This window comes from Trachurus trachurus (genome assembly GCF_905171665.1).
Source record: "Trachurus trachurus genome assembly, chromosome: 24".
NCBI classification, from domain to species: Eukaryota; Metazoa; Chordata; class Actinopteri; order Carangiformes; family Carangidae; genus Trachurus; species Trachurus trachurus.
The window spans coordinates 14258755-14283468 of NC_139910.1; the positions used below are offsets into that span (position 1 = coordinate 14258755).

Sequence of the window (24714 nt, forward strand, 5' to 3'; positions counted from 1 at the left end):
GGCACAACCAGTGCAGGTGTCGAAAGAGGTTTTCCATGAGATATGCCACCAAACAGATGGGTACTGTCAGTGGAGCCTCACTGTTAAGATATGAATTTATATTTCAAAAAGAACACCTGTGAGACAATAGCCTCTTCATACTATCAGCACAATTCACTTATTTAATAGCCATCGGTAACAGTAGGCTTTTAGAAAATCTTAACAGAATGAGGAGGATCCAGCTCCTTGGCCTCTGTAGTTTATTCTGTGGAAAGCCAAAGGCAAGCAGGGTGTATTTGGTAAAAGAGCTATTCATTTCAGCACTTTCTGGAAGAGCACAGCATTGTCTCAATGAGGGAACCAGTTCCAGCCCCATCTGAAGCAGGGCCGGTTCTAGGCAGGCATTTTTTCTCTCTGTGCTTACAGTAACTTCATTGAATTGGGTTGTTGGCTATGTGTCCAACCCCAACCTGGAGAAGTGGATTGCACTTTGTCAGGCCTCTACCTTCAGACCTGTCCAACTAGGGGCCGGGGTGGCCAACCAGGGTTTCAGAGCCCAAATTTTCTACTGTCGTAATGCAAAGAGTCACATTATATGGGGGGTTAGGGGTGCATATACCTGAAGATGCATTGCAAACCCAGAGGGGGTGAAAAAGATGAGTAGCTAAACCCCTGTAGGGGGGTCTGGGGGCATCCCCCCCAGAAAATTTTTGTGATTTTAAAATGTGAGTGAAGCATTCTGGTGTACTCTGAGAAGAGGGGGGTCTACTATGGTCAAGATTTACAAAACTGAAAGGTAGTCTTATGAATACTAAAAAAAAAAGAACCGAACATTTTAGAAAAGAACACTGTCCCTTTTTCGGCGGATTTTTGTGCTACTGCAGATCATTTTGTCAACTTGTAATATACACATTTCTTGAGTATATTAAAATGTGCTTTCTCAACTTCTAAAATTTGGATTTGAGGGGGCAAGACATTTATTTGAGGGGGCGCTGCCCCCTCTTGCCCCTGCGTAGAGCCGGCCCTGATCTGAAGCAGGGTTCAATATTTACCGAACATGGCGTTAAAAGAAACAAAGAGTGAAAGAACACTTCATAAAGACTGGGTGTCTGGGACACATCACGTGGATTTAATGGAGAGAAGGAAAAAACACCTCACCCATATAAATGTGTGATTCTTTACTTTACCAGATACAATATTTGCAATTCATTGGGCAAAGTTTTGACAACCCATCTACTCGTGGTCAAATAGTTACACTGTTTTCTATTTTTCTAGGGTTCATGTAATTGTAAGGGAGCTCAAGAGCAGAGTTCCTCCTTGTTATAGCCACACTGAAGGAGGACAGCTCTGCTTGAAAATCCTTGATCATCTGTAAGGCTGCAGGCTCATCAAAGCGTTGTTCCGGGTAAGTACCCAGGGGAACCTGACAAAGATAGGACCAAAATGTCATGATGGTGTAGTCGAAAAAAGATTGAATTGCCATTTAAACTGGTTTTGATTGGAACAAGAATGACTCACAAAATCCTCAAACTTCGTACTGAGGAGCCACGCGATTACCATGGCTCGTCCTCCAGGTGACTTTGTGGGCAGAGTTGCCAAGACGGTGTCCATGCTCGACTGTCCTTTTGTTGTTGGTGGGGCTTGGTTCAGCATCATCGGACCATTGGGAATCCAACCTAGAAAATCAAACTTGACATACAACAGCCATTAATGCAAGCATTGTTGGTTGACCTTCAATATGCTACTACAGGAATTCTTCAACATTCAGAAAAGAAAATGGAAATCCAATGTTTTTCTATTCAAATTCAAAATTTGCTACTTTTTCTAAGTTATTGCATTTTTTTCTCTTGATGGTGATGTATTCTTGACAGAGGAATTAGTTGGGCATAAAATGTCATGTATGGATGAAATGTTCACCTGCCCGTTGTTTGCTGCAGCATGCTGACCTGACGACATGAACATCACCATAGTGACAAACTTGATCAGTTCCTCCACAGTTTGGAAGCTTGCAGGGATTCCTGTCATGAATAGTTACAGTTAAATACATCAAATACAACACAACACAATTCCTTTATCCTTGTTTTACTTCCTGCTGTTCTTTCCTCAAAATGTGATACCATTTAGAATTTGTCATGCAGTTCTTCTCTACCCATAGGTCTGAATGGTTCACTCAGCCCTTAGATACAATCGCAACCCAGGCAATGTGATTAGAAATTGTGGATTACGTGTCTAAGGTAAATATGTTTGAAAACTATAACAAAGCCCCACTCTTGGTTAGTGGGCATTTCAAGCAAACATGATTCCCATTTTTTAAATGTCTTCACTATTTCTAATCCAAAAAAAACAGAGGATGATGTACAGATACAGGTTAAATATGCACAAACAGTTTGTGTCCTGGATAAACTGCCTTCTAAGACCTATAAGCATAATATGTGCTCAATGTTTATGCACCACTAACCCCAAGTGAGTTACCTGAGTCAACATTTCCCAGAAATCCATAGTGGAAGATCTCATTAACCCATTCCTGGAGCTCAAAATCTGCAGAGACCTCACTGTTGGATGGGTAATAATATGGCACTATCGCCTTGACAAAGCTGATGACAACAATAAGAAAGCAAATATGAAAATATTTAATATATGCCAGAAATCTTTATATTTCCAATTAATTCTCATCGTGAGCATTTGCTCCTTGACTAAATTTGACAAATATTTAATCGTCAGTTCATTAAATCAGGGTTGGCTGTTAGACAGGAAGTTCACCTGTTGATGATGTTCCACATCCTCAGTGCATCATCTCGGTAATAAAAGTTGGGGATTGACTCCAGTCCCCTAGCTGCAATATTTTCATGTGGGCAGAGAGAGGCATAAGTTGTTTCAGAGAGCCCTCGTCTAAATAGTTCCATTTGTACATCTGGTTCAACTGAAACCTGAAAAACGAACAAGTGGTATACAGTAGTTATTAATCTACACTGGGTCAACAACATTGTTTCTTTAGCTAGAAGTGTTCAGAAAGAGTTTGAGTCATACATGTTCAATACTTCCACCGGAGCCGATCAGTTTAGCACGGCCATTAATGTTTATGTGGAGGGTATATCGATGATGGGGGATCAGCAGCTGTGAAGAAAGCAAGGGGAGTTTTTAACATGTACCAAATAACAGAGCTGTCTTAACATGTAGGCAGTTGTCATCTTTGCCTGCGACACGTCAGGAAGAAAACACAGCCTACCTTGTGCAGAGCAGAGACGGTCCTGGCTAGTTTTACGCCCTGGGCAAAACCATCCCTTGGTGCCCCCCCCCCCAAAAAAAAAAAAAAAACCCACCAACAAACAAACACAAGAATATATTATAATCAGTGTTGGGGGGGGGGGTTCTTTTAAAATGTATTCCCCCACAGATTACTGATTACATGTCCCAAAATCTGTAATCTGTAATGCATTTCGATTACTCAAGTAAATTAATACTAATAGTACTTTCTGGATTACTTTTAGCGTATTTCAAAATCACCTGCCTGAGCGCCTTTAACACTGAATTTGATCTTACACATGATCTTAGGCTACCGTGGCTCCTTTAAATTAAATCATCAATAAATGTGTTTGAATTTGTCAAACCACAGTTTTATTTGTTATTGATCATCCAGCCATATTTAAATGATTTTTTAAAATAACCAATCACATAAAAGTATAGGCTTAGGCTATATTAAAACTGGGCAGCTTGACTACCTCTGAACCTCTAAAAAAATACACAATTTAAAATAGTTTTTGTTTGTGAGTGTAGGGCCAGCAACATGATGATATTTTGAATATAAAGTAATGACAGGAAGGAACCACTGTTCCATCTGTAGGCTAAACTAAAAATGTGCTTAAACCATAAACTTTATAAAGAACTCACTTCTCTGCTGAAGTCGGTGTGGTTTTGGAAACAGCGTGACGTTGCTCATTAGAAACATCATGACAGTCCAGGATCCTTTTTAACACATGATCCTGTCGCAGTTCATTCGTGTTGTTTACCAGAGACCGGACATTGAAGAGGAAGAAGAGGAATATTGCTGGGCATCCCGATAGCAACATTACCAAAATGAAGCCAACTTCAGGGCGAGGAGTTTAGCGCTTAACCCTCCTTTCTTTCCCCGCATGAGAGCCCTCTGGGCCGGCGGAGCATCCGACGTGAGACCTCAGCAGTCGCGAGTTGATCCCCCCCGCCCCCGTCCCCCCTCTCCTCTCCTGACACACACACAACCTGTAGTAGGCCTATGACTCTCAGCAGCAAGTTGACGTGACATAGGGGCGCCCCAGCGACCACTCCACTAACTTGACGGCGAGTTTTGTTTTGTCTTTTTTTTTTTTTTTTTTTTTTTTGGAGAGCGCTCGTGCGCCCTCACAAAGATTGCGCCCTGGGCGGTCGCCCATATTGCCCATAGCTAAAACCGGCCCTGGTGCAGAGGGTGAATCATTGGGAGGTTGCGAAGTGTTGCCATTGAAAAAACTTCGGTCAACAGATGAGTCTGAAGCAAATGACTGATCAATTCACCATAGACAGCATCTGCACTCCTCACATACATCTTGGCCAGGAGCCAGTCGGACTCTGAGTCACTAGGCATAAAAATTGGGTTTTCTTCCGATGGCTGCTGACCGAGCTGAGGGAAGAGACATATTCAAGTTTGCAGAATGCGATTAAAGACAAAAAAAAAACAAGTCAGTAAGTCAAGAAAAATTATCTAGATATGAAAGAAACCTGAATTGCAATGGGCAGTAGTTTCTTCTCTGGATTTAGGTATAGCAGGCAGAGAGCAGCAGTTGGAGCCGATTTAACTCTTGTAGGAAGACCTTCCATGATTTTGTAATCAGCTATGAATATATTCCCCCTCTGTAAAATATAAGTTACTAACTTGAGGCACTATAAAAAAAAGGAATGCGAAATAAGAGAACGCAGTATTTAAAAACATGAATTGTAGGAAATGCACTTTTTGTACCTCCATCTCTCCAGTCAAAGAGCTTCCATTAGATAGAAAAGGCTTCACCATTTCCTCTGTGACGGCAAAATTGGCAGGGAGCTTTGAGCAGCGTTGGACCACAAAGGGGTTGAATCCATTAAGGAACTGGGCTCCAAAAAAGTCATCGTCCTTCCAGTGTTCGACCACATACTCTGGGGCATAATAATTTAGTTATTTTCATAGAGATATTTTAAATAAATAGAAGTAGGACACAAAACGTAATGTACGTGATCCTACGAGACAAGGAGGGCTCTTTGAACCAGGAGAACTCCTTCATGGCCTCGAAGCTTTTCCACTGCTCAGTGAAGTTCAGCAGACCTTTCAGGTGGAGCTCAGCTAATCTGGATATAGGGGGAAAAAATGGTTCACTTTCTTTTAGTGACTATTATTTTGTGTTTGTTTCCAGGATTGATTCTTTTCAGATTAATGCAGATTGTGGCACTTACGATTTAGTACGTATTTTTTCAAATTGAGAAGCCTTTGAGAATGAGTATCTGATTTCTGCAGGAGCAGCATGCAGATCTTTGATGTTTACGCAGTATGGAATTCCTTCTTCATATTTCTCCCACCCGCAAAAGTAAAAACAGGAAGTAAAATTATTACCATCACCATTCGTTTAGGTGCACCTCATTAAATTGTAACTTGATTGATGGAGCACTCACTTGAACATTAATTTTTGTTTGACCAATTCTTTTTTCCGTTGGTCAAACAGTTGAGGATGGAAATCTTCAAAAGCCTTTGTAGCTGTGTGGATTACAGCCCGGATAGAGATTTTTTAAAAACACCTCTGAACAGATGATTAACTAGAACATAATCATTTTTATCCTTCAGATATCTCCTGTGACTCAAATGTTTCAATTTTGCATAACATAATATACATCACTGACCTCTCCCTCCTCTCAACAACACAGATTCACCCCTAGACAGCCACGTGTAGCAGGGGAAAAGAATTTCATCCTCCTCAGGTGTCCTCACCACTATCTTGGAGCAAAACCAATCCTTTTGTGGGGATTCGTGGAAAGGATCTCTCTCCAACTTGAGGAGGAGAAGACATCCTAAAGACAAAAGCGAAGTCACAGAATACGTTCCCACCTGTGATTGGAGAGGATGACGCAATGAGGAATATTAACATAGATCAAACAGCTCAAAATATTGACACTGAATGAATGTAGACTAACTTCACATATGAAGCGTCTTCCAAAAATGTTTCCATAAAAAATATTATGGACAGAATCACATCAGATCAAGTGAAAGAACTGAAAATAATTTTGTTTGAAATTGTCCTTTTCAAGTAGGGTGAAAATTTTACTTACCTTTCCAGGTTTATCGTCCAATCCCAAACTAGTCAGGTGAATGCGTTCAGATTCCCTCTCAGTACCAATCAAGGTAACATACACATTATCAAATGTGCCCGCATGCATCATGTTCCCCGTTGTTACTTCTAGAGAGTACTCTGCCATGATACCTACTGTACTGTAGCTAGCTGCACCAAGAGACACACAAAATCAAAACAAAACAGTGCTGATTATTTCCAAGAATTAGATTCACTCCACTTTCAAGTATGACAGCATCAAACATGAAGTGTCACAAAGCCCAAAAGAGAAGGCACCGGGGGAAGCTGAGCTACTAAACATGTTTTTCAGAAACACCACTTAACTCAACAGCAGTCACAGCTGTTGGCCATTCCCTAATTATGAGACCTCACACAGAGTTTTATTCCTGGAAGTTCATCGTCAGTCCATCAAAAGGCCTCAAATTAATATTTTAGCATCAACATAGCCATGTAATGATGATATATTCTTGAATGACGCACAGTCTGTTTCAGTACTCATGCAATGCCTTTCCTTAAATGTTTGGTGTTATCTAACAGACAGTGATGTCTTGTAATCCTGTTGGGATGGGCCACCTGGGATATCATCCCAAATAGATTTTGACTAGTTGACTGGCAGACACTGCTCTATTTAGATAGACGCAGAGAGAAACTAGTCCTGGATGACTAGTCCTTGGTGCTTGCAACAGGAAGCTGCCTGGAGCAAGGTTCAACTAGACCCCTGTCCGCTGTGAAACACATTAGTCTGTTAACAAAGAACCAGAGATAAGGTAAAGTAATTGTTCATTTTAGTCTTTCATCTTCACTGAAAACAACACAGCTGTACATTTGCAAATCATAGTAAATGTATACATGCAAATCATATTGAGTACTGGGGGGGGGTTAACTTAATGTAAATGTTTGATACTAAGATACAGACTTGCATTTCTGTCACTGAACTATGAGCTCACTTTACAGTATCCAAGATTACAGTTATGCAAAATATCTTGCATATTACAATCAGAAATGTAAATTATAACCTCTTCAAGAGGATCTAACTTTATATACTTTAAGCTGCATCTTTCTCGTTTTAATTAGCTTCCTCCATTTCTCAGCACATGCATTCAGTGTAGACATATTATTTAAAATCCTTTAATTACAAAAATCATGCTAGTGGATTTAGTGTTGAAGCCGAATTTGTGTTCCCCACTTAAGCTGCATTACAGTTACGGTACAATTTTTAAAATTTTCTTTAGTGTATAACAGTTAATCCTCATGAAATGTTCAGCATTTAGGACTTGTACTGTTTTATGTAAATGGATGTAGAGCCCTGTAAGCTTTACCAGTTATGTTGAAGTGATCACATACTGTGTATAGTAAAAACAATCAAGTGTTACATTAAATAACTTTGACAAACATTTCAAAGGCTGTAAAGAGTTTATTAAATGGTAGGAAATCACATGCATTATTGGACTGTCCTCATATTAATATCCATCTGTTCAGACCCATGTCCTGACAACCTACAAATCCAGACAAAAGACTTGCATCAGGTTGACACCCTAAACTGGGATAAGAGACTAGCTCAATACAGATCAATACAGGAGGGATTAGCAAATTGTGTGTAAAGTGCTGGCATAACTTCTGTCACAGAAATAATGCAATATAACTAGTAATCTGCTTTACCCATGGCTACTACTAGAAGGCAAAATAGTGAAAACATTCAAATCTCTTTCCACTTTCTCAGCATATCTTATAGAATATAATAAATCTATTGTGCATCTGTCTTCAAGAAAATATATTTTCTTACCACAATAAGGGTGCATTTTCAGAAAAAAAAATCATGCAAAGCTAAATGGTTAGTGTTTTATTTTCTCCACATAGACATCACCCACAGCAACAGACCTTCATTGTGACAAGTAAGGTGTTATTTCATTAAGGCATCTTCATTTTCTATAGTGTAATACAAGAAGAGTTAACTGTTTTTCAGAACAGAAAATCTTTAATTGCAACATCCACATAATACCACAGTGACTCTCATGCAGCTATGAGAGGTCAGCCCTGTTTGGTCAGGTGTTGATGTGACGCAGGACGCGACGCAGTGAGTGTCCATCTCGCGCAGTACACATGGCAGGAAGGGGTATAGGTTCCGTCTTGTGCTCCACTACGTTGAAGTGGCACTTCTTAAGGTGGTCCGACATGCTGGGCAGATCAGTGAAACCCCACGACAAGACTGGGCTGAAGGCAGTGCTGAATCTCCACACCTGCAACAGTAAAAAGGATGTTGGAATGAGAGGGTATCACATTGAAAAATTTTTGTCAAGCTCCTATTCATTTGTAACATCCGATTTCCACACAATTACAACATCCATGAAATCTAAAAGTCCCCCTGTCAGCATTTTGAGAAATACATTTATTTTCTTTCTTTTTTCCCCACAGAGGACCAGATGTCGAATGTTGATTGGACACACCAGGAAGTCACAGCTAAGAGGCAAGAAATTTCATTTTAATTCAATTCGGACTTTGTATCAAAACAATGGATACAACTTCTAAACTGGTAATTAGCTTTAAAGTTAGTAAAGCCAGTAGGTGGTTGTTGATTGTTGCTACTTTGCTTCCTTTGTGTTAGGCTAAGTTTACTGGCTGCTCCTTTAACAGCTGACAGGCTGGCATAAATCTTATCATTAAACATTAAAAGCGAATAAGCACATTTCCCACAATGTTTCTTCATAATTAATATACAAATTCAAAAGATTTTAATGTGTATGGGGATATGATACCATAAAAGTATGGTCATATTTTTCTTTTCTTTTTTTTTATCATTGGTATTATATGGTGTAACATCAGCAGTGAGGAATATTGGCTTTTACAAATACAAATACTTTTTCATCTTGAAAACTGATTTAGAGAAAATCAATCAAAAATACAGCAGTTTTACGACTTTCTACTCACTCTATTTTTGACCTGCCATGACACAGTGGCATGAGCACTGGGGGCTCGTCTTCGCTCCCACTGCAGCTCCACTATGCCCCTGGTCTGGAGGAGACTTGCACACACTTCCCTCATAGTCCGTGAAACTAGTGACAGCTGGCACAAGCTAAAACTGTCTAGGAACCCAGCTATGTGCCACAGTATCTCAATGGGCAGCCCACTGAATTGGTCAGACTGGAAGTCACCCAGAAGTTTGGCTTTCGGGCAAGGCTGAATCCCAAATGACCTGAGGTTCCTGTCATGCACCACCTTGGCCCCCCGGGTGGATGGGTAAAACCTCCGCTGGGAAAATGTGCAGCCGTAATATGCCAGTGGGCAGCGGTGCTCCATCCAGCCGTTGAGTCCAGCATGAATGTCCCCATGAACATTTGTGAAGTGGGAAGAAAATTGGTCCCGGCGGAGTGACTGACCACAGACGAAGGGGAACATATGCTGGTAGCGGGGGTTAGCGGGGAGGTAGCGGTTATGTGGGACGGCCTCAACCTCCAAAGCTTCCAGGACAAGACCAAGGCGGAGAGTGCGGAAAGGGCTGGGGTAGGTGAGCTGGGGGGCAGCGTGATCGCAGGCGGATGCAGAGGCCATGTCACCCACTCTAGTGTTTGTTACCAAGATCGCTGCAGGGAAGGTGAAAGTCTGCGTGCCAAAGTCAACACGGTACCCATCAACATAAACTGTATCAGAGATCCTTCTGCATTCTCTGGATTCCTCTAAACAGAAGAGCAGGGCTGCTGTGATCAGATCAATCTCACCTAGACCCATGGGGTCATCATCCTGCTCCAGATCGGATGTATCCACTGCTTTGTCCTCCATTTTGGGTCGCAATCTGTACAGCGACCTGTCTGGGGTGAAACCTAACCGCCCATTATGCAACGACCCTTGGCCCTGGCCCCTAAAAAACTGGTAATTGTGGAACCTCCGGTCGGACCCATGGTTCTCCAAGAGAACTAGGCCCCTGTCTTCCAAGACCACATGACCGGCCCTCTGTGCCACGCCCGGGCTGACATGTACTGGAGACATCATTTGGGGAGTCACTGGCTCTTGAGAAACACCAGTTCTCTGGTAATCTTGCACCTCGACAGGACAGACCTCCTCCATACACACAGACCCTGTGACTCCTGATTGTTGCCCATTTCTTGAGTTTGAAATCTTCAGATCTGTTCCTTTAGGAGCCCAGTTTCCACTTAAACAGCTAGAACAAAGACTTTTGTCCTCTGTCTCTTTATTCAACCCATCCGCAACTACGGGTGTTTTGTCTTCCAGTCCATTCTGAAGGTCTTCATTGCTGCTCAGTCTGCTCTTACGCAGAGCAGCCTCTCTGTTCGTGCTGCTGTCAACAGAACTGGCGCTGCTAACAAAGTCTAAAGCGGCAGCTAAACTTCTTGCAGTCTCGACTGTGGCTTCGTAGAGTTTACTGAAGTGCTCCTCGTTCAAGCCATTGATTCCGCTGACAATCTTCTCCTTTGCTGAGCCTGGTGGGGGAGGTTGCAACTGATGTGAGATCGATGGCTTTGAGGGTGAGGAGGAGGCCTCAGGGGTGCAGGTTGGCAAAGTTGAGTCTTTTGCCCTGTTCTCCTTGCTATCAGGGACAAGTGGATCTCCCTCTGCAGTTGGTGCCATCGCAATGACCTTGAGGGATTCGAGTAGTGTGCGCTGGTCCTGGAGTGCAAGTGCCATATCGAGCTGCTCCACCTCTTCCACGCCACGGCTCAGGCTCTCATAGGAAGTATAGTCCAGGCAGCTCACTGGCCATCTGTTCCACTCCATAGTGCAGCACACCACTCCAGCTGGACACACCTCAAGATGTCCATACATCTGGTTGCGCACCAGAGATAGGGGGCAGCCATAACCGCTGTTTAGACAGGGAACCCTCAGTAATGGGCACAGAAGTTGGTGCTCATCAGCTTTGCAGGAGTGAAATACGGCCCCACACACTAAAGGACATGTCATAAGATCACAGGAAATTCCTGGTTCAGGTCTGACCATGCATCTCTGGTTAACACACGACATACAGTGGACATGGTCCTCCTCCATCTTCAGAGCTGACAAGGTTGAAAGCTCCTGGGAGTGGCTGTGAGAAAAGCCACTGTCCTGGAAAAACAAGACAAAACAAGACTACATTAGTCTCTAGGAGGGAAATTAGTAGGCTAATGTTTGGTGGTGACATCTACTTAAGTATAAACATCTGGTTTGTGCCACTGAGAAAAGACTTGTGTTACTGGGAAAATATGGCAGCACACTAAAATTGAAATATAAAACTAATATTTCAAGTCATATCGACACATTGAATGATGAATTATTATACTTTAAAGTAGTAATTGCCCTACTAAGGCTTTTATACATAGCTCAAATGTAAATTTGTACGAGAGCTTTGGCCCAACCTTGAATGCCTGCCATAATTACTGCAAACCACCAGATGTCACTGTGAACCATGCCCCTAAGCTTTAAGTCTTATGTTGGCACGAAAGGGAACAGAGCTGCAAAGTTTCTTGAGGCTTTGTTTATCCATCAAAAGAAATACAACAGCACAGGAAACAGGCTAAAAATGCAAAAGGGATGGAGCAAAGAGAGTGCAAATCAAACTAGAAAGCTAAATATGGATACAGAAAATAAAGTAAACAGATCAGAATAGTGTACTTTTATGTATTTTTATATGCATTAATGTTGTAAATGTTCACTAAACAGATTTTTTACATTCCTTCCTCATGCCCCTTAGCAATTTAAAATACTGGGCATGTTTATATAACACACTACATAAAAATGCAAATATGCAGTTAATATCTATGGCTCTGTCCCAGATACAAGGAAATATTTACTGTGGGGTAGAACCGGATAGGTTGGCTGAATTTACTGAGTTGCATGTATTGTAAAAATAGCACTGATCATTTCTTTTCTTTTTTTAATTAATGAAGGGTGCACATCTAATATCTAATGACAGCTGGTTCCATCATTTTGGAGCAGCAACTGCAAGACTCCCTAGTTTTTACAGGCTGGCCCATTTTAATTGTGACGTGAAAGTGATTTGAAATGTTTGAAATATCATGGAACAACTTTCTCATGTGTATTTGACACATAACTTCCAAACAAATTGAATGACTAAGCAAATCTTAATTGTCTGAGGCGCTGCCATTCTTTCCCTAGAGCCTGATGGGAAACAGTGCCCCCACTCCACCCTATGTGGAAGTGAAATGGAGTCACGTGATGCATCCAAAAGGCTGTCTCATACAAGTACCTTATTAGGAAGCTTACCAGCTCGATATCAGGGAGGTGAAAACCATTCCTTTCTTGCTTTTGGAAAAGAGATTACTGTGTTAATTCCATACCACATACTAATTCTAAGCCGATTTTTGGTCTGTTGTACTGTATGTTCACACTAAAAAGTACCAAAGTAAAGAAGAAAAAAGGTCTTCATACTCTTTGTTTTGATTGAATGCAATGAATATGAAGCATTGTCCATCAATGTCACACTCAAAGCTCTCCACAGTAAAACATTGCATGAAGTAGCAGCAGGTAGTAATGATGCATCCCCAGACCTTGCAGAATAAAACATTTTACTTTCTCCTTGTCAAATCAAATTGACAGGATAACTCAAAAGCTGCAGTTTGACCAGCATCTGATGATTTCCTATAAGTGCAATAAAGTGGGAACATACGTATGTTGAATTATGAAATCAACTAAAATAACGTCTAATAAGTAGACAAAAATACTACTAATGTATTGCATGGACTCAGGCTCAGCAAGTGATATGATAGTTGAGGGTTGTAACACTTGAATACCATCTCTTAACTATACATAAAGCACACGAGGATACAGGAAGGAGACTATTGATGTGTTTCTTTCTCTACACCCAACATGACCTACTTACAGCGCTAATTACATGTGTCAACAGAGAACTGACAACCTCACGGTGTGTTCTGCAACTGAGATGCTAATTTATAATGTAGGCTAACGGTAGTGTTGAGTTAACATACGAACTGTCTGTCTCTTTTCATGCCTACAGTACTTTGCTTGGCTATAATTAGAAATGCAGCTTGCATGGGCATCAGTAACCGTGCATCATCTAACTCACTGAGCTAAAAACAAAAAGGAAATCGATAATTATTCTAACAAAAACTATTAACTGTGACAGATACCTACAACTGCAGTCATGATCAAAGATGATTGACTGTTTCTTAAAAAAAACAAACCCAAAAAAAAAAAAGTACCTTCAACACTGAGGCAGCTTCCTACTGTGGCTAATTCATATCCCTGATGTACAGCTGAAGTTCACTTAAATTGTAGGAAAAGAGCCGACGATAACAAGTGAAGCTTTAGTTAAAGTGTTAAGCGGTTTCTAGTCACCCCACTACTACGGCCCTGTTTGTTATCGACGACTCTTTCTGTATTTAATCCACTTGTTTTTGTAACAATGACATGCTAGCCTGCACTGGCCGGGCTAATGGTGGCTAACAACAGATAGCAGCCACTTCGGGAAGTTGAACCGATCACAACAAGCTACACTCCCGCTCCGTGACGTTGTGTTTGCATGCGAGTAGTTTCTCACCTTATGGTTGTGCGGGCAGCAAAACGTAGAATAAGATGTGTTTGATAGCTCAAATACACAAATACAACTAGCTTTTAAACTGTAGTTACCTCTATGGAGAAATTGCTACAGAGCTAGCAGCAGCAGCGACATCTCACATCTCACTCTCAGCCTCCTTTTTTTCCCCTTCCTGTCAAAACTTTATTGACTACAATTTACTTTCATGAAAACAACGAGAAATTTTATGGTAAGACATATAATATAATACGAATTAGTTTTGTTTAAGGTTAAACTCGTATATTAGGGTACATATATAAGAAAGAAAAAAAACCTCTAAAAAAAATAGTTTTGTTTTGATTTTATTTTGTAATTGTTGCCCCCGGAATTTTTGTTTTTTAGTTCAGTTTATTTTGTAATTGTTGCCCCCGGAATTTTAGTTTTTTTTTTATATATATATTAAAATGAATTATCACCTGATAAAAGATTGTTCTTCCCCACTGTTTTGTTTTTGCTTTGCTAAAATTATGAATGAATCAATAATAAACCAAAAAAAAAGGAACAAAAAAAAGTATGTTTAAAATGGCATTAAAATATATTCAAACCAATTGTCATTGCCAAGTAAAATTACCTTTGATGGTATGTCCTTGAAATCTGACAAATCACTTCAATCTCACTGCTTTACCACTCTTTTTGTTGCAGAGTAAGTAACCAGTAACAAACAGCAGAGGTCAGCATTGCACAGTTTTTGCTTGAAGCCGCCTTTCCAGCTGCCAGACCAGTGACTATGTCTGAACTCATTGTCGTTAACAGGGGGAGACGCCACGTTTCGAGGTCGGGGTCACCTACAAAACAGCATCCCTGGAGCTGGAGCACCTGACTCATGGACACATCAGCAGGACAGTGCTTAACCGCAAAGAATATCCACTTGTCATGAGGTGTTGAAACAAACCTATGCAGTCAGTGGGACCATCACTACATGATAGCTATAAAATCTAAAATAATTGTTATGTTAAAAAAAAAAAGGCATCAGAATTTCCAAAAACGTCATAACAACAAACACACATATGAAATACAATCCAAACAATACACATGTCAAGTTCTTGAAATGCACAAGCTTAAAATGGATTCACATAATGACTTCATATTCATATTACTGTAAGTTGTATGATGAACTGATACATCAATGAATGAGTGGTCACTCTATTGTGCCAGGTAGCCATTAACTTCTGATACTACCACTGTAAGGGCAGGCCAACATTGAAATTGAAAGAATAAGAGGCAATCAAAAAGGTCTTTCACAATCCAACCCAAGCTCAGACTCGTGTATTGTTTTGTCAACTACCCAACTCAGGAGACAGATAATAAGTTGGTAAATGGGGGTTGAGTGCATGCATGTGTTGGTGATGTTAAAATGCTCAATGAAAAAAGTCACACAGACAATATTTTGCAGACAAATGGGATTTTGGAGCTAATAGTTGTTGATTATCCAAATATAAATCTGCAGCAGTCCAAAAAATATTGATTTTAGAGTTTAGTGTAATTTGGTAAATTATAAAAACCAGTGATGTTACTCATGGAAAATGTATGTGGTATATTTTATTTTAGTTCAAAACTTTGGATTTCCTCCTCCTCCTTCTTTTTTTTTTTTTTTTTGAACACAATTCAACTTGACTTTTTCATGAACTTTGCAAGTCACCTTCATGCTGAGCACCTGATTTAATTTTGCAGCTGTCTGCTCCTAGAAACTATGCTCTCCTGAAAGTTTTCAGCTGAAGTGGCTTAATGTGGGATTTTAGGCAACAAACCAGGTGTTTATGCAAGACTATGTGCTGTCGTCTGTAATAGGTTGTCAATGCGGAGTCAATGAAAAGGACAGGTGTGACTGAATAAGTGCCAAATTTCCTGATTACCCCCGACTTGTGCGAAGCACGGCCTAACATGGAACATGAAAAATAGTGCTGCCAAAGGGCTGATTGATGGGATTTATGTTTTCTGGAAATAAAACAGAGCTGTATGTCTATTTCTCTGCCCCATCCAATTTTTCACACGCATAAGCAGAGACAGAAACATCAATATTACTGACTGAAAGCGAGAAACACTCCAAAGCCTGAAACGAACATAACAAAACAATAGGCTACAACATTTTCTTAATTGATGACTGTCTCCTGGATTGGTCTCTCTTCACCAATGCTTAAAGTAGTAATATTGCTGAAGCCATTGTTGGAAAGCCTTGAGGTCAGCCAAAGCAGACTGCAGTCCTGGAATAAACCGAGCACCGTCGCCCTTTGCCCTCAAGTGTGGCTGCAGCATCCAAGTAGTCTCTCCTTCTCAAACATGTCACTTTTATTCAGGTTCAATATCAGATGCTCGCTCCCAAGGCCCCGGGCACCAGCAGCGGCAGTGTCATAGCGACTCTTTTACAAGTTTATTTGTGATTTATACCGCCTGGCATGAGTCACGACAGGACCCTATCACGTAAACTGTATAAATGCACCCCCTCCCCACTTTTCCTCCTTCTCCTCCTCCTCTTCCTCCTCCCCGGGGAGTGGGTCTTATCTTTGCTTGGGATTAAGGCGCAGAGTTGGACCATGGGACTGGCTCACTGTCTTCACCACCGAGCATCAGAGTGTCTTTATACATCAAATTAACATAAATTCTAGGCTTGTGTGGTGTGTGTGGTGAGTTGTAATTTCCAAATGCAATGTGTTGTTTACTTGGAGTTACATTACTATTGGCCTCCATTGACCTGTTGATTGAAATTTTATCAGTGGCCTTCAACCAAACACTAGGTGGCACAATCCAAAGTGTTGGTTGCTGTCTATGGTTCTGAAAACATCTGCTGTAGTCTATAGCATATGTAGCTCGGAGAAGCCACACCTCAACTTGATTCAAGCAGTGAAGGTATCAGATGTAAAAACAACATTGTTGTGATCAAAGCATGAATAGGCTACACAAGAAAAAAATATAAAAGTAATGAAAAGAGAAAATAACTAATTAATATGGTTTAGTCATTTGACAGTTAAATAGATACACAATTTTTCATTAGGCAAAATCTGAGTTTAGCATAGATTTGTATTAACCAGTTAGGCTACTTTATTACCAAAGCGCCCACTAGTGGCGAAATCACATGAAATCCAGCAGTGTTTTTCATTTTCTCACCATGTATTAATTAGTCAAATTTGGTTTCACTTTGATTAAACGTTCAAAGTTATAACAGGTCAAATTGATTAGGTATACCACGCCTACAAATGTTCGTGAGTTGAATCTGTCGAGTGTCAAATGACGTGTGATATGTCAAATGTAACATGCTCCAGGACATCATTACAGTAATCATTAAATGAAGGACATTTGATTTAGTGGAATTTGGATAAAATACGTCAGGGACAGAATCCAAAACATGTCCAGCAAAAATTCAAAATGATGGGAAAAGTTGAATGGGCATGGCGTATCTTCAGTAGGCCTATCTCATTCATGTGAGATCTCAACATGCTTGCAAGCCAGTTGGCTATACCTGACTTTTAAAACTAGGCTATATTCTTCTTTCAATATCTGGCAGCAGTGATTTCTTATTTATTTCTTATCTTAAGTTATTCATTGTTTCATTCACTCATTTAAACGCAATTGGATAAAGCATTTAAGAGTTAGTGGATACATTATCTATTAAGAAGTTGGAAGGTTCGTGTGATTTCTACGGATGTGGCAGCAGATTTCTCTCTCTTCAGCTCTGATGAGACGTTTCAGGTCTTCCTCTGATTATACATTTATCACCATTTAATCATTTATCATACAGGCGGAAGAGGCATACTGTTAGAAAAGCCAATGGTTGCAGGAGGTGGGTGGGTGAGGAGGGGGGAGAGGGGGGGCTTCATGTTCAGTAGAGAGAGGGAGAGAAAGAGAGAGAGAGATGAGGGAAAGAGGTAGAGAGAAACTCAAGTGAAACAGCCGAGGACCACGCGCTACAGAAGGCGGACGAAGGCACGCGACATGTCTGAAGGATTCAGGTAAGTTTTGATGCAACAGAGAGAAAAAGCAGCTTCATATATACAGTATGTGATGTTAACAGGACATTGAATGAAAAAAGATGGAAAGGCTAGAAGACATGCTGTTATTCTTCTCTTTGCTAAAGATATTACCATTGCTTATGAATTACCATTATTATTATTAGAATTAAGCGATAATTTCATTATTAATTTCTTGTTATCAATCATTGCTACCTGAGGCTTCACGACAGATAGGAGGAGGAGGAATGTAACGGTGCCGGGGTAAAAGCAGGGTATGTTGTGTGAGTCCTCATGTAGAATTCAATTAACAGAGATCGTCTATCGAGATGTTTGTGTTTTTCTCATCTTCATCAGAAAACTGAGTGAGTCAGGTCGTGAGGAATGTGTCTGTGAGAGGACGACGAGTCCAGGCAACCGTCCCAAACACGTCCTCCTATAACGTGTTTGGAAAGCGCGCTGTCCGCGGTGCTGAATTCTGGTTTCTGCCTGATTTTGTCAATGGGCAGCGAGCTCACACACCGCACGGAGCCTCTCCCCATTCAGAGTTGCTTCTTGGTATTGAAGGCACGATTGTTTTTTAAAGAGGGTTTTAAAATAACAACAACAACAACAACCTGTCCGCTCAATACATACACAGATGATCACGGCACGGTTGGGTAATTCTCAGTGGACAGTTAGTCCTGTCCAGCCACCGCTGACCGCTGACCAGCTGGGTGTGAGTTAAGTGCCTTGCTCAAAGGCACCTAACTGGTAGTTGATAAGAGAGGAACGCGGACTCCTCAACAGTATAGGGATGTAAATCAGGGCGTTGATGGAAGAGGAGCATGCGTGCTTATAGTCAACTCCTGCTATATAAACGTTCAGCACATCTGGCGTCGTTTCTCACAGCAGTTTGTCTCATTTCTCTCTGCAGGTGTGCGTGGATATGCTGCAGGTGTCGTGCTCGCAGATCATGGTCGCTGGGATAAACGTGGATGTACTGACGGACAGCGGATAGTATGCCTGCACAGTTGGCACGGCTCACGCGATGTGGCACAACATGGCACGCGTAAAGATGGGTCTCTTCGCTTTCCTGTGTCTCACCACGGTTTTCTTCCGCGTCCTCGTGCTCTCCCACAGCAGCAGCATCTATGAGCGGTCGGCGGTCCCCCGCGCCGTGTCCCGCTCCGTGGCTCGCATGGACGGAGACGTGATCATCGGCGCGCTCTTCTCCGTCCACCACCAGCCGTCCGCGGAGAAAGTGGCCGAGCGGAAGTGTGGGGACGTCCGCGAGCAGTATGGCATCCAAAGGGTGGAGGCAATGTTCCACACGTTGGACCGCATCAACGCCGACCCCAACTTGCTTCCCAACATCAGCCTCGGCTGTGAGATCCGGGACTCCTGCTGGCACTCCTCTGTGGCCCTGGAGCAGAGCATCGAGTTCATCCGGGACTCCCTCATCTCCATCCGGGATGATAAGGACGGGTCCAAGTGGTGCATTGACGGCACCCCATCCAACCAGCCTCCACCCAGCAAGAAGCCCATCGCTGGAGTGATCGGACCCGGTTCCAGCTCTGTTGCCATTCAGGTGCAGAATCTGCTGCAGCTCTTCAACATCCCGCAGATTGCCTACTCTGCCACCAGCATCGACCTGAGTGACAAGACTCTGTTCAAGTACTTCCTGAGGGTCGTGCCCTCAGACACCCTCCAGGCCCGGGCCATGCTGGACATTGTCAAGCGGTACAACTGGACCTATGTGTCTGCAGTGCACACTGAGGGTGAGCCACCATCACTGACCTCCCTAACTGGAAAGCTACTAGAATATGGCCATGTTATCTTTCAGCAAATTATATAGATTGATAGTGAAACACGAAATATACAGGGTCACCATACAGCATCTTAACATGGCTTTAGAAATTTGGGGTGTGTGATAGGTTGTCATGAGATCAAGTTGTACATGGGAGTTTGAGAAGATAACTCTAAACTGCTGGCTTACCAAGTAATAAGTGATAAGAAATCAGCTAAAGACCATGGATAATTAACATACTCAGGTTTTTGTCAGTGGTAGCAGGTCTTTGCAGGAACATGACCATTTTTATCTCTTAGAGAGGACTGGTGCACTCTCTATTTACATCTCTCTGTTTCTGTCTCACTTACACGCTCTGGCTTTTTGGATCACGTCCCTATATGTGCATACATAAGTACACCACCATTAGGATTTTTATCCACTTGTCTGGAGCAGAGTTGCTGCGTGGATGTTACTTTCAGTGACACGTCTTCCCACGCTTCCCATGCATCATCACAAATCTGGGTGTGCATGTACTGAACGACCTGCCCTGCACTAGAGTGTGGACTCCAAGTATAATCTAGGTTGAGTCAATTTGTAATGGTATGTTTAAATATGTGCAACCAAAGCTGGAATGAAATGATCCAGACATGTTGCCAAGAACACAAGAGACCATTTTTAGGTGTTCATTTCAAAATGTTAAATTAATTCCATGGTTAAGGCAGGAGGATAAGTCTGGGATGAACAGTGACAATACCGCTTCAAATTTCACCAGGTTTGTATGAATTAGAATGAACGTCTTATCTGAGCAAAACCCGAGGAGTAATAGTGCTCGGTCTTTCATACCAATGATGGGCTCACTTTCTTTTTGGAAGCTCCTTTTGCTCATTTGTTCAGCGAACAGTGCAACAGTAACGGTGGAGACAGGAGGTAAAAAGGAAGAGACGAGTTGGGTAGACAGAGTAATTACTGCGAAGTGAATTATGTCCATGGCTTTTCATTAAAGTCTTAGTGAAACACAGCCAGTGATGTGCACCAAAATTATGACTGACAGGCTACATTACCCAGGATTCCCCCTGAGGAACTGCAGACTCACAGGGAGTGTAAAACATCTTTGGAAAGTCCTATTATAGTCAGGTGTTGGAACGGGGCTTTGACACAGGTTGCTTTCAGATAGATGAAGAGAGGGAGTTAGGGAGCTGCAGTACCTGGAGGCATAACTAGGTGGCGTCAGCTGTCTGACCTTCAGCATACCTGCAGGAGGATCCTCTGGGACTGAAGTCATAATTTAAGAGTAATGAAAGACCAGCCTGGGGAGGGATGGATTTGATTGTAAGCAACATGACTTGGGCAGTCTGAGTGGTAAAAAGTAGGATACCTTAGGGTTAGGGTGCAAACTTGTTGGCTTAAAGTGGAATTCTGTCTTTCTTTTACACCAAGACCCTATATAAACTATCAAACTAAATATGTGCTCAGTTTTGTAAGAGACAACAGTGGAGAAGTTTTGAGCCACTGTAAATTTGTATACGTGTGACTTCATATTATGATTTGCCTTTACCCCGACCTTTAAGATGTCATATGTAAATCCACTTGTTTGTTTTGCTTAATCTTTAGTGGTCTCGGAAATAGTGGTCATGACTGGCTTAAGCTTAAGTTTTCCCTCTCCGCCACCTTAGACAAGTTATAAATGCAGCTTGTTGCCCGTAGCAACAGCTAGGGATGTGAAATTGCATAAATTACCTGTTACGATTATCATCAGTCTGGTAGGAATACTCAAAGCAGGTTTTCAGTGGTCACTGTCAAATGGGCTGTCAGCTAATGCACCACCGCCCACCTGTCTCATAGCCTTGATGGAAAGAGTAAAATAATTGGATATTATTATTTCCATTTACCTGTGGGAGAACGAAACCAGGCAAATGGAAATATCATCAAAGGACTATTGGAAAACCAACACATGGGACCATTGTGTGCCAGAGTAAACGCATTACTGTGATGGCTATTTCAGCTCCCGTCTTCCTCGTGCTATAAAACCATACCATGCGGAGATAGAGTATTTGTTCTTTATATAAGGGGAGTGCAGAGTGGGGGCCCTTAGGAACCTGGCCGTTCATCAAGGAAATTGCACAACAAATGTGTTTAGATTTTTTATGGATATTTGGTCTTAATTTCCTTCTGACTACATACACATTCAAACACACACACACACACACACACACACACACACACACACACACACACACACACACACACACACACACACACACACACACACACACACACACACACACACACACACACACACACACACACACACACACACACACACACACACAGTGTCACACATTCAAGGATGCACCAGTGATGGGATTGTGTGTGTAATCCAACTCTCATGCTAAAGAGCTGTGGGCTTTATCAACAATCCAGACCATGGCACATTAGTCAAGCTCTGTAGTTCACATGGAAACAGAAGATTTAGACTCAAACAGCTTTGCAGGGCTCTTGATTGTGATGGCTCGATTTGGTTGGTTAAACAAGGTTAGCCAACTTCTATCTATCTACCCATCTACTGCTTTTGGCTTTGATTGCAATCAGTAGTCAGTAAACTCCCCGACACTCATTATCAGAGGATCAGAGCCTCGGCTCACTCGGGGCTTGACACACTGAACAACTGCTGGGGTGTGTGCTTTAAGCGTAATAGACTGTCCATCACTGAAATAATTAGAAATGTATAGTTGAAAGTAATTACTCATGCTATTTAACAACAGCACTCTGTTTTTGCAAGTAACAAGGCATGTAATGCTTGTGATTTCAGACACATTGATTGTGTCATTTATAATCAGAAAATAATATAATAATCAGAGATGTCACAGGCAGATTATTAGACATATCCACACAGGCTAGTTTTGAGAAGTGAAGGTGAAAATATGTCACATAGAGGCAGGGCCGGCCCAAGCCTCCACAGGGCCCTAAGCACATTTTTTGGGGGGCCCTCTATTACTGCCAATAATACCAATTATTGATCATTTACACACCAATTAATTTCATTTTTCTAATCTGTCATTATGAATCACCATCTTAGCCTGCCAACCTATGGTTTTCAATCTGAAATTCCACCAAATTCAGCTAAAAGTGCAGTTTGGGGTTGATTTAGACTAAAGTGGGATAGTGGGATACTGAATGTCACCTAGGCCTATTAAAAGTATAACAAACTAAACACATCATCCGCTTTTGTTTTTTTTGTTTTTTTTAAATACATCAATGTGAAGTCCAACAACAACAATTAAAGATTTTTGCAATTACGCAGAATTTCTCTAGGAAGCGGCAGAAGTTACGCACTATAGCTTTAAAAAGTTAATTGCAATTTGGGGCCCTAGTGGTCACGGGGCCCTAAGCAGGTGCTTAGCTCGCTTATGCCCTAGGCCGACTCTGCTTAGAGGTGATGTTTTACTGTTTGCGTCCTTGTTTTCAAGGTGAATGCTCACGATTTAGTAACAATCTATTTTCTTCATTACCTACAGGAAACTATGGGGAGAGTGGCATGGAGGCCTTCAAGGAACTGGCCTCTATAGAAGGCTTATGCATCGCCCACTCGGACAAGATCTACAGTAACGCAGGGGAGAAGCACTACGATCGCCTTTTGAGGAAACTACGGGAGCGTCTACCCAAAGCTCGTGTCGTGGTGTGTTTCTGCGAGGGCATGACTGTGCGAGGTCTCCTGATGGCCATGAGGCGACTGGGAGTGTTTGGAGAATTTCTCCTTATTGGCAGGTATGTTTTTTTTTCTTTTGTTCTTTATTAACCCTTTAATTCACGGTTGAGAGCATCTCTCTGGATGGCAAGAAATCGGTGAACAGGCTGGAAGGCTGTGAGGTGCTGTGTTGTCTTCCTGATGTGCGTGTCACCAAGGCAACCCAGATGAATTAGATCACATACCAATAGCACTGAATAGAAATGTTCTCCAGCAATGAATAATTGGTATTTCTGTCACAGATACAAAACTAGAGAGGGAAACAATACCGCTGGTCCATTCTCTCCTTGTTTGGTTTTTCAAAGCACTGGCAGCCATTCCTTATAGAACAATCAAAAAGAAGCACGCACACACACATACACATATATTTGTACACAGGACAATACTGAGTCAACGTGATCTGCTTTTGATTACTCCTTTGGATATTCACTCCATCACTTCCTCTCCACATTTCTCCTCTTCCTCTGTCTGTTAGTCAATGTTGAGTGACAGTGACTGACTGTAGCAGCAATCTTAGTCATTTGAAAAGGGCAAGTAGAGTCGCCTCACACACTTATACAGCGGCATATTACACCATGCAATAGCCCTCAAGGAACATTCACAGTTGTCAGTAAAAGCCCCAGTAACGTTGATGCTACTTTTCAGTCCATTCATGCAATATCTTTCCCCCCATCATCTCGGAGAGGGAGGAAATCTTTGGCAGCGGCCTGTTGTAGGGCAGTTGTCAGCCGTATGCTACATGGGGAGGACATTAATAAGACAGCTAAGGATGACTGAGGCTTGTAGCCGAGCTAAGCAGTATTCATTGGAGATTTGCTGAACACTGCATGAGTGTAGCTCAAATTGTGACCCGTCATTCCTCCAACAGGAAGAACTTAAGAGACAAGATGTAGTACCAATTCTGTCACCATCACATATCAAGTTATTCGGATTTTGAACCACAATAACTTTGAATCTGAGGGGGAAAAAAAAACTGAGATTCACATCCTAAAATACACCCCAAAAAAAAGAAATTAAATGAAGGCCAAATTAAGAAATTATGAATTAATTGTAAGTGTTGCGCCTTTTTAAGATTTAAATTTTATAGAAGAAATGATTTACACTAACTCTTAACAATAGATTTTGCGTAATGATGCCAGTTCTCTTTGTCCTCACTGGACTGTTCCTCATGCGGTGATTGGTTATTGGTGTTTAGGAAGAATCATTTGCTCCTTGATTCCTACTTGTTCAAATTAAGCCCCTTAGACTGTTTTTTTTGCTGTTCATGTATGTAGTTCAATTATAAAGATGGTGTATGTCTTTATGTAATGTCATATAGTTTGTCAGTTTTTGTTTTGAACGCTCGTGAATTGATCCTGTTAGTTTTGTGTGTGCAGCCTGTGCACTGTATATCTTGTTACTGCTTGCTATTGATT

General features: G+C 41.6%; 3 protein-coding genes across 3 annotated transcripts in view; 1 reads left to right on the forward strand and 2 right to left on the reverse strand.

Moving 5' to 3' along the window:
- Positions 1-1222: 1222 nt before the first annotated feature.
- Positions 1223-6429, reverse strand: LOC311007170 (hydroperoxide isomerase ALOXE3-like; the record flags this gene model as incomplete). Its single annotated transcript, XM_084000258.1, has 10 exons — positions 1223-1402; positions 1897-1997; positions 2452-2573; positions 2740-2868; positions 4404-4612; positions 4711-4842; positions 4949-5121; positions 5207-5305; positions 5857-6061; positions 6283-6429. 10 exons carry the CDS (start codon positions 6427-6429, stop codon positions 1223-1225), a joined length of 1497 nt encoding a protein of 498 aa, XP_083856384.1.
- Positions 6430-7752: 1323 nt separating this feature from the next.
- Positions 7753-13955, reverse strand: LOC311007267 (F-box only protein 30-like). Its single transcript, XM_084000388.1, has 3 exons — positions 13807-13955; positions 9228-11354; positions 7753-8539 (listed from the first exon to the last, which is right to left on the reverse strand). The coding sequence occupies exons 2-3, from the start codon at positions 11295-11297 to the stop codon at positions 8345-8347; spliced, it is 2265 nt and encodes a 754-aa protein (XP_083856514.1). The 5' UTR covers positions 11298-11354; positions 13807-13955; the 3' UTR covers positions 7753-8344.
- Positions 13956-18813: 4858 nt separating this feature from the next.
- grm1a (glutamate receptor, metabotropic 1a) overlaps positions 18814-24714 on the forward strand; it is a gene marked incomplete at both ends in the record, with an annotated part of 29743 nt that continues 23842 nt past the window's right edge. Inside the window, 2 exons of the mRNA XM_084001050.1 lie at positions 18814-19543; positions 23070-23319. Coding sequence (XP_083857176.1) covers positions 18814-19543; positions 23070-23319 — 980 coding nt within the window. The remainder of the gene's footprint in view (positions 19544-23069; positions 23320-24714) is intronic.

Coding starts and splice junctions, on each gene's coding strand:
- LOC311007267 (XM_084000388.1), bottom strand. CDS start 11,297: ATGGAGGAGGACCATGTCCACTGTATGTCGTGTGTTAACCAGAGATGC. Junction 8,540..9,227: donor CATGGCAGGTCAAAAATAGA/GTGAGTAGAAAG, acceptor TTACTGTTGCAG/GTGTGGAGATTCAGCACTGC.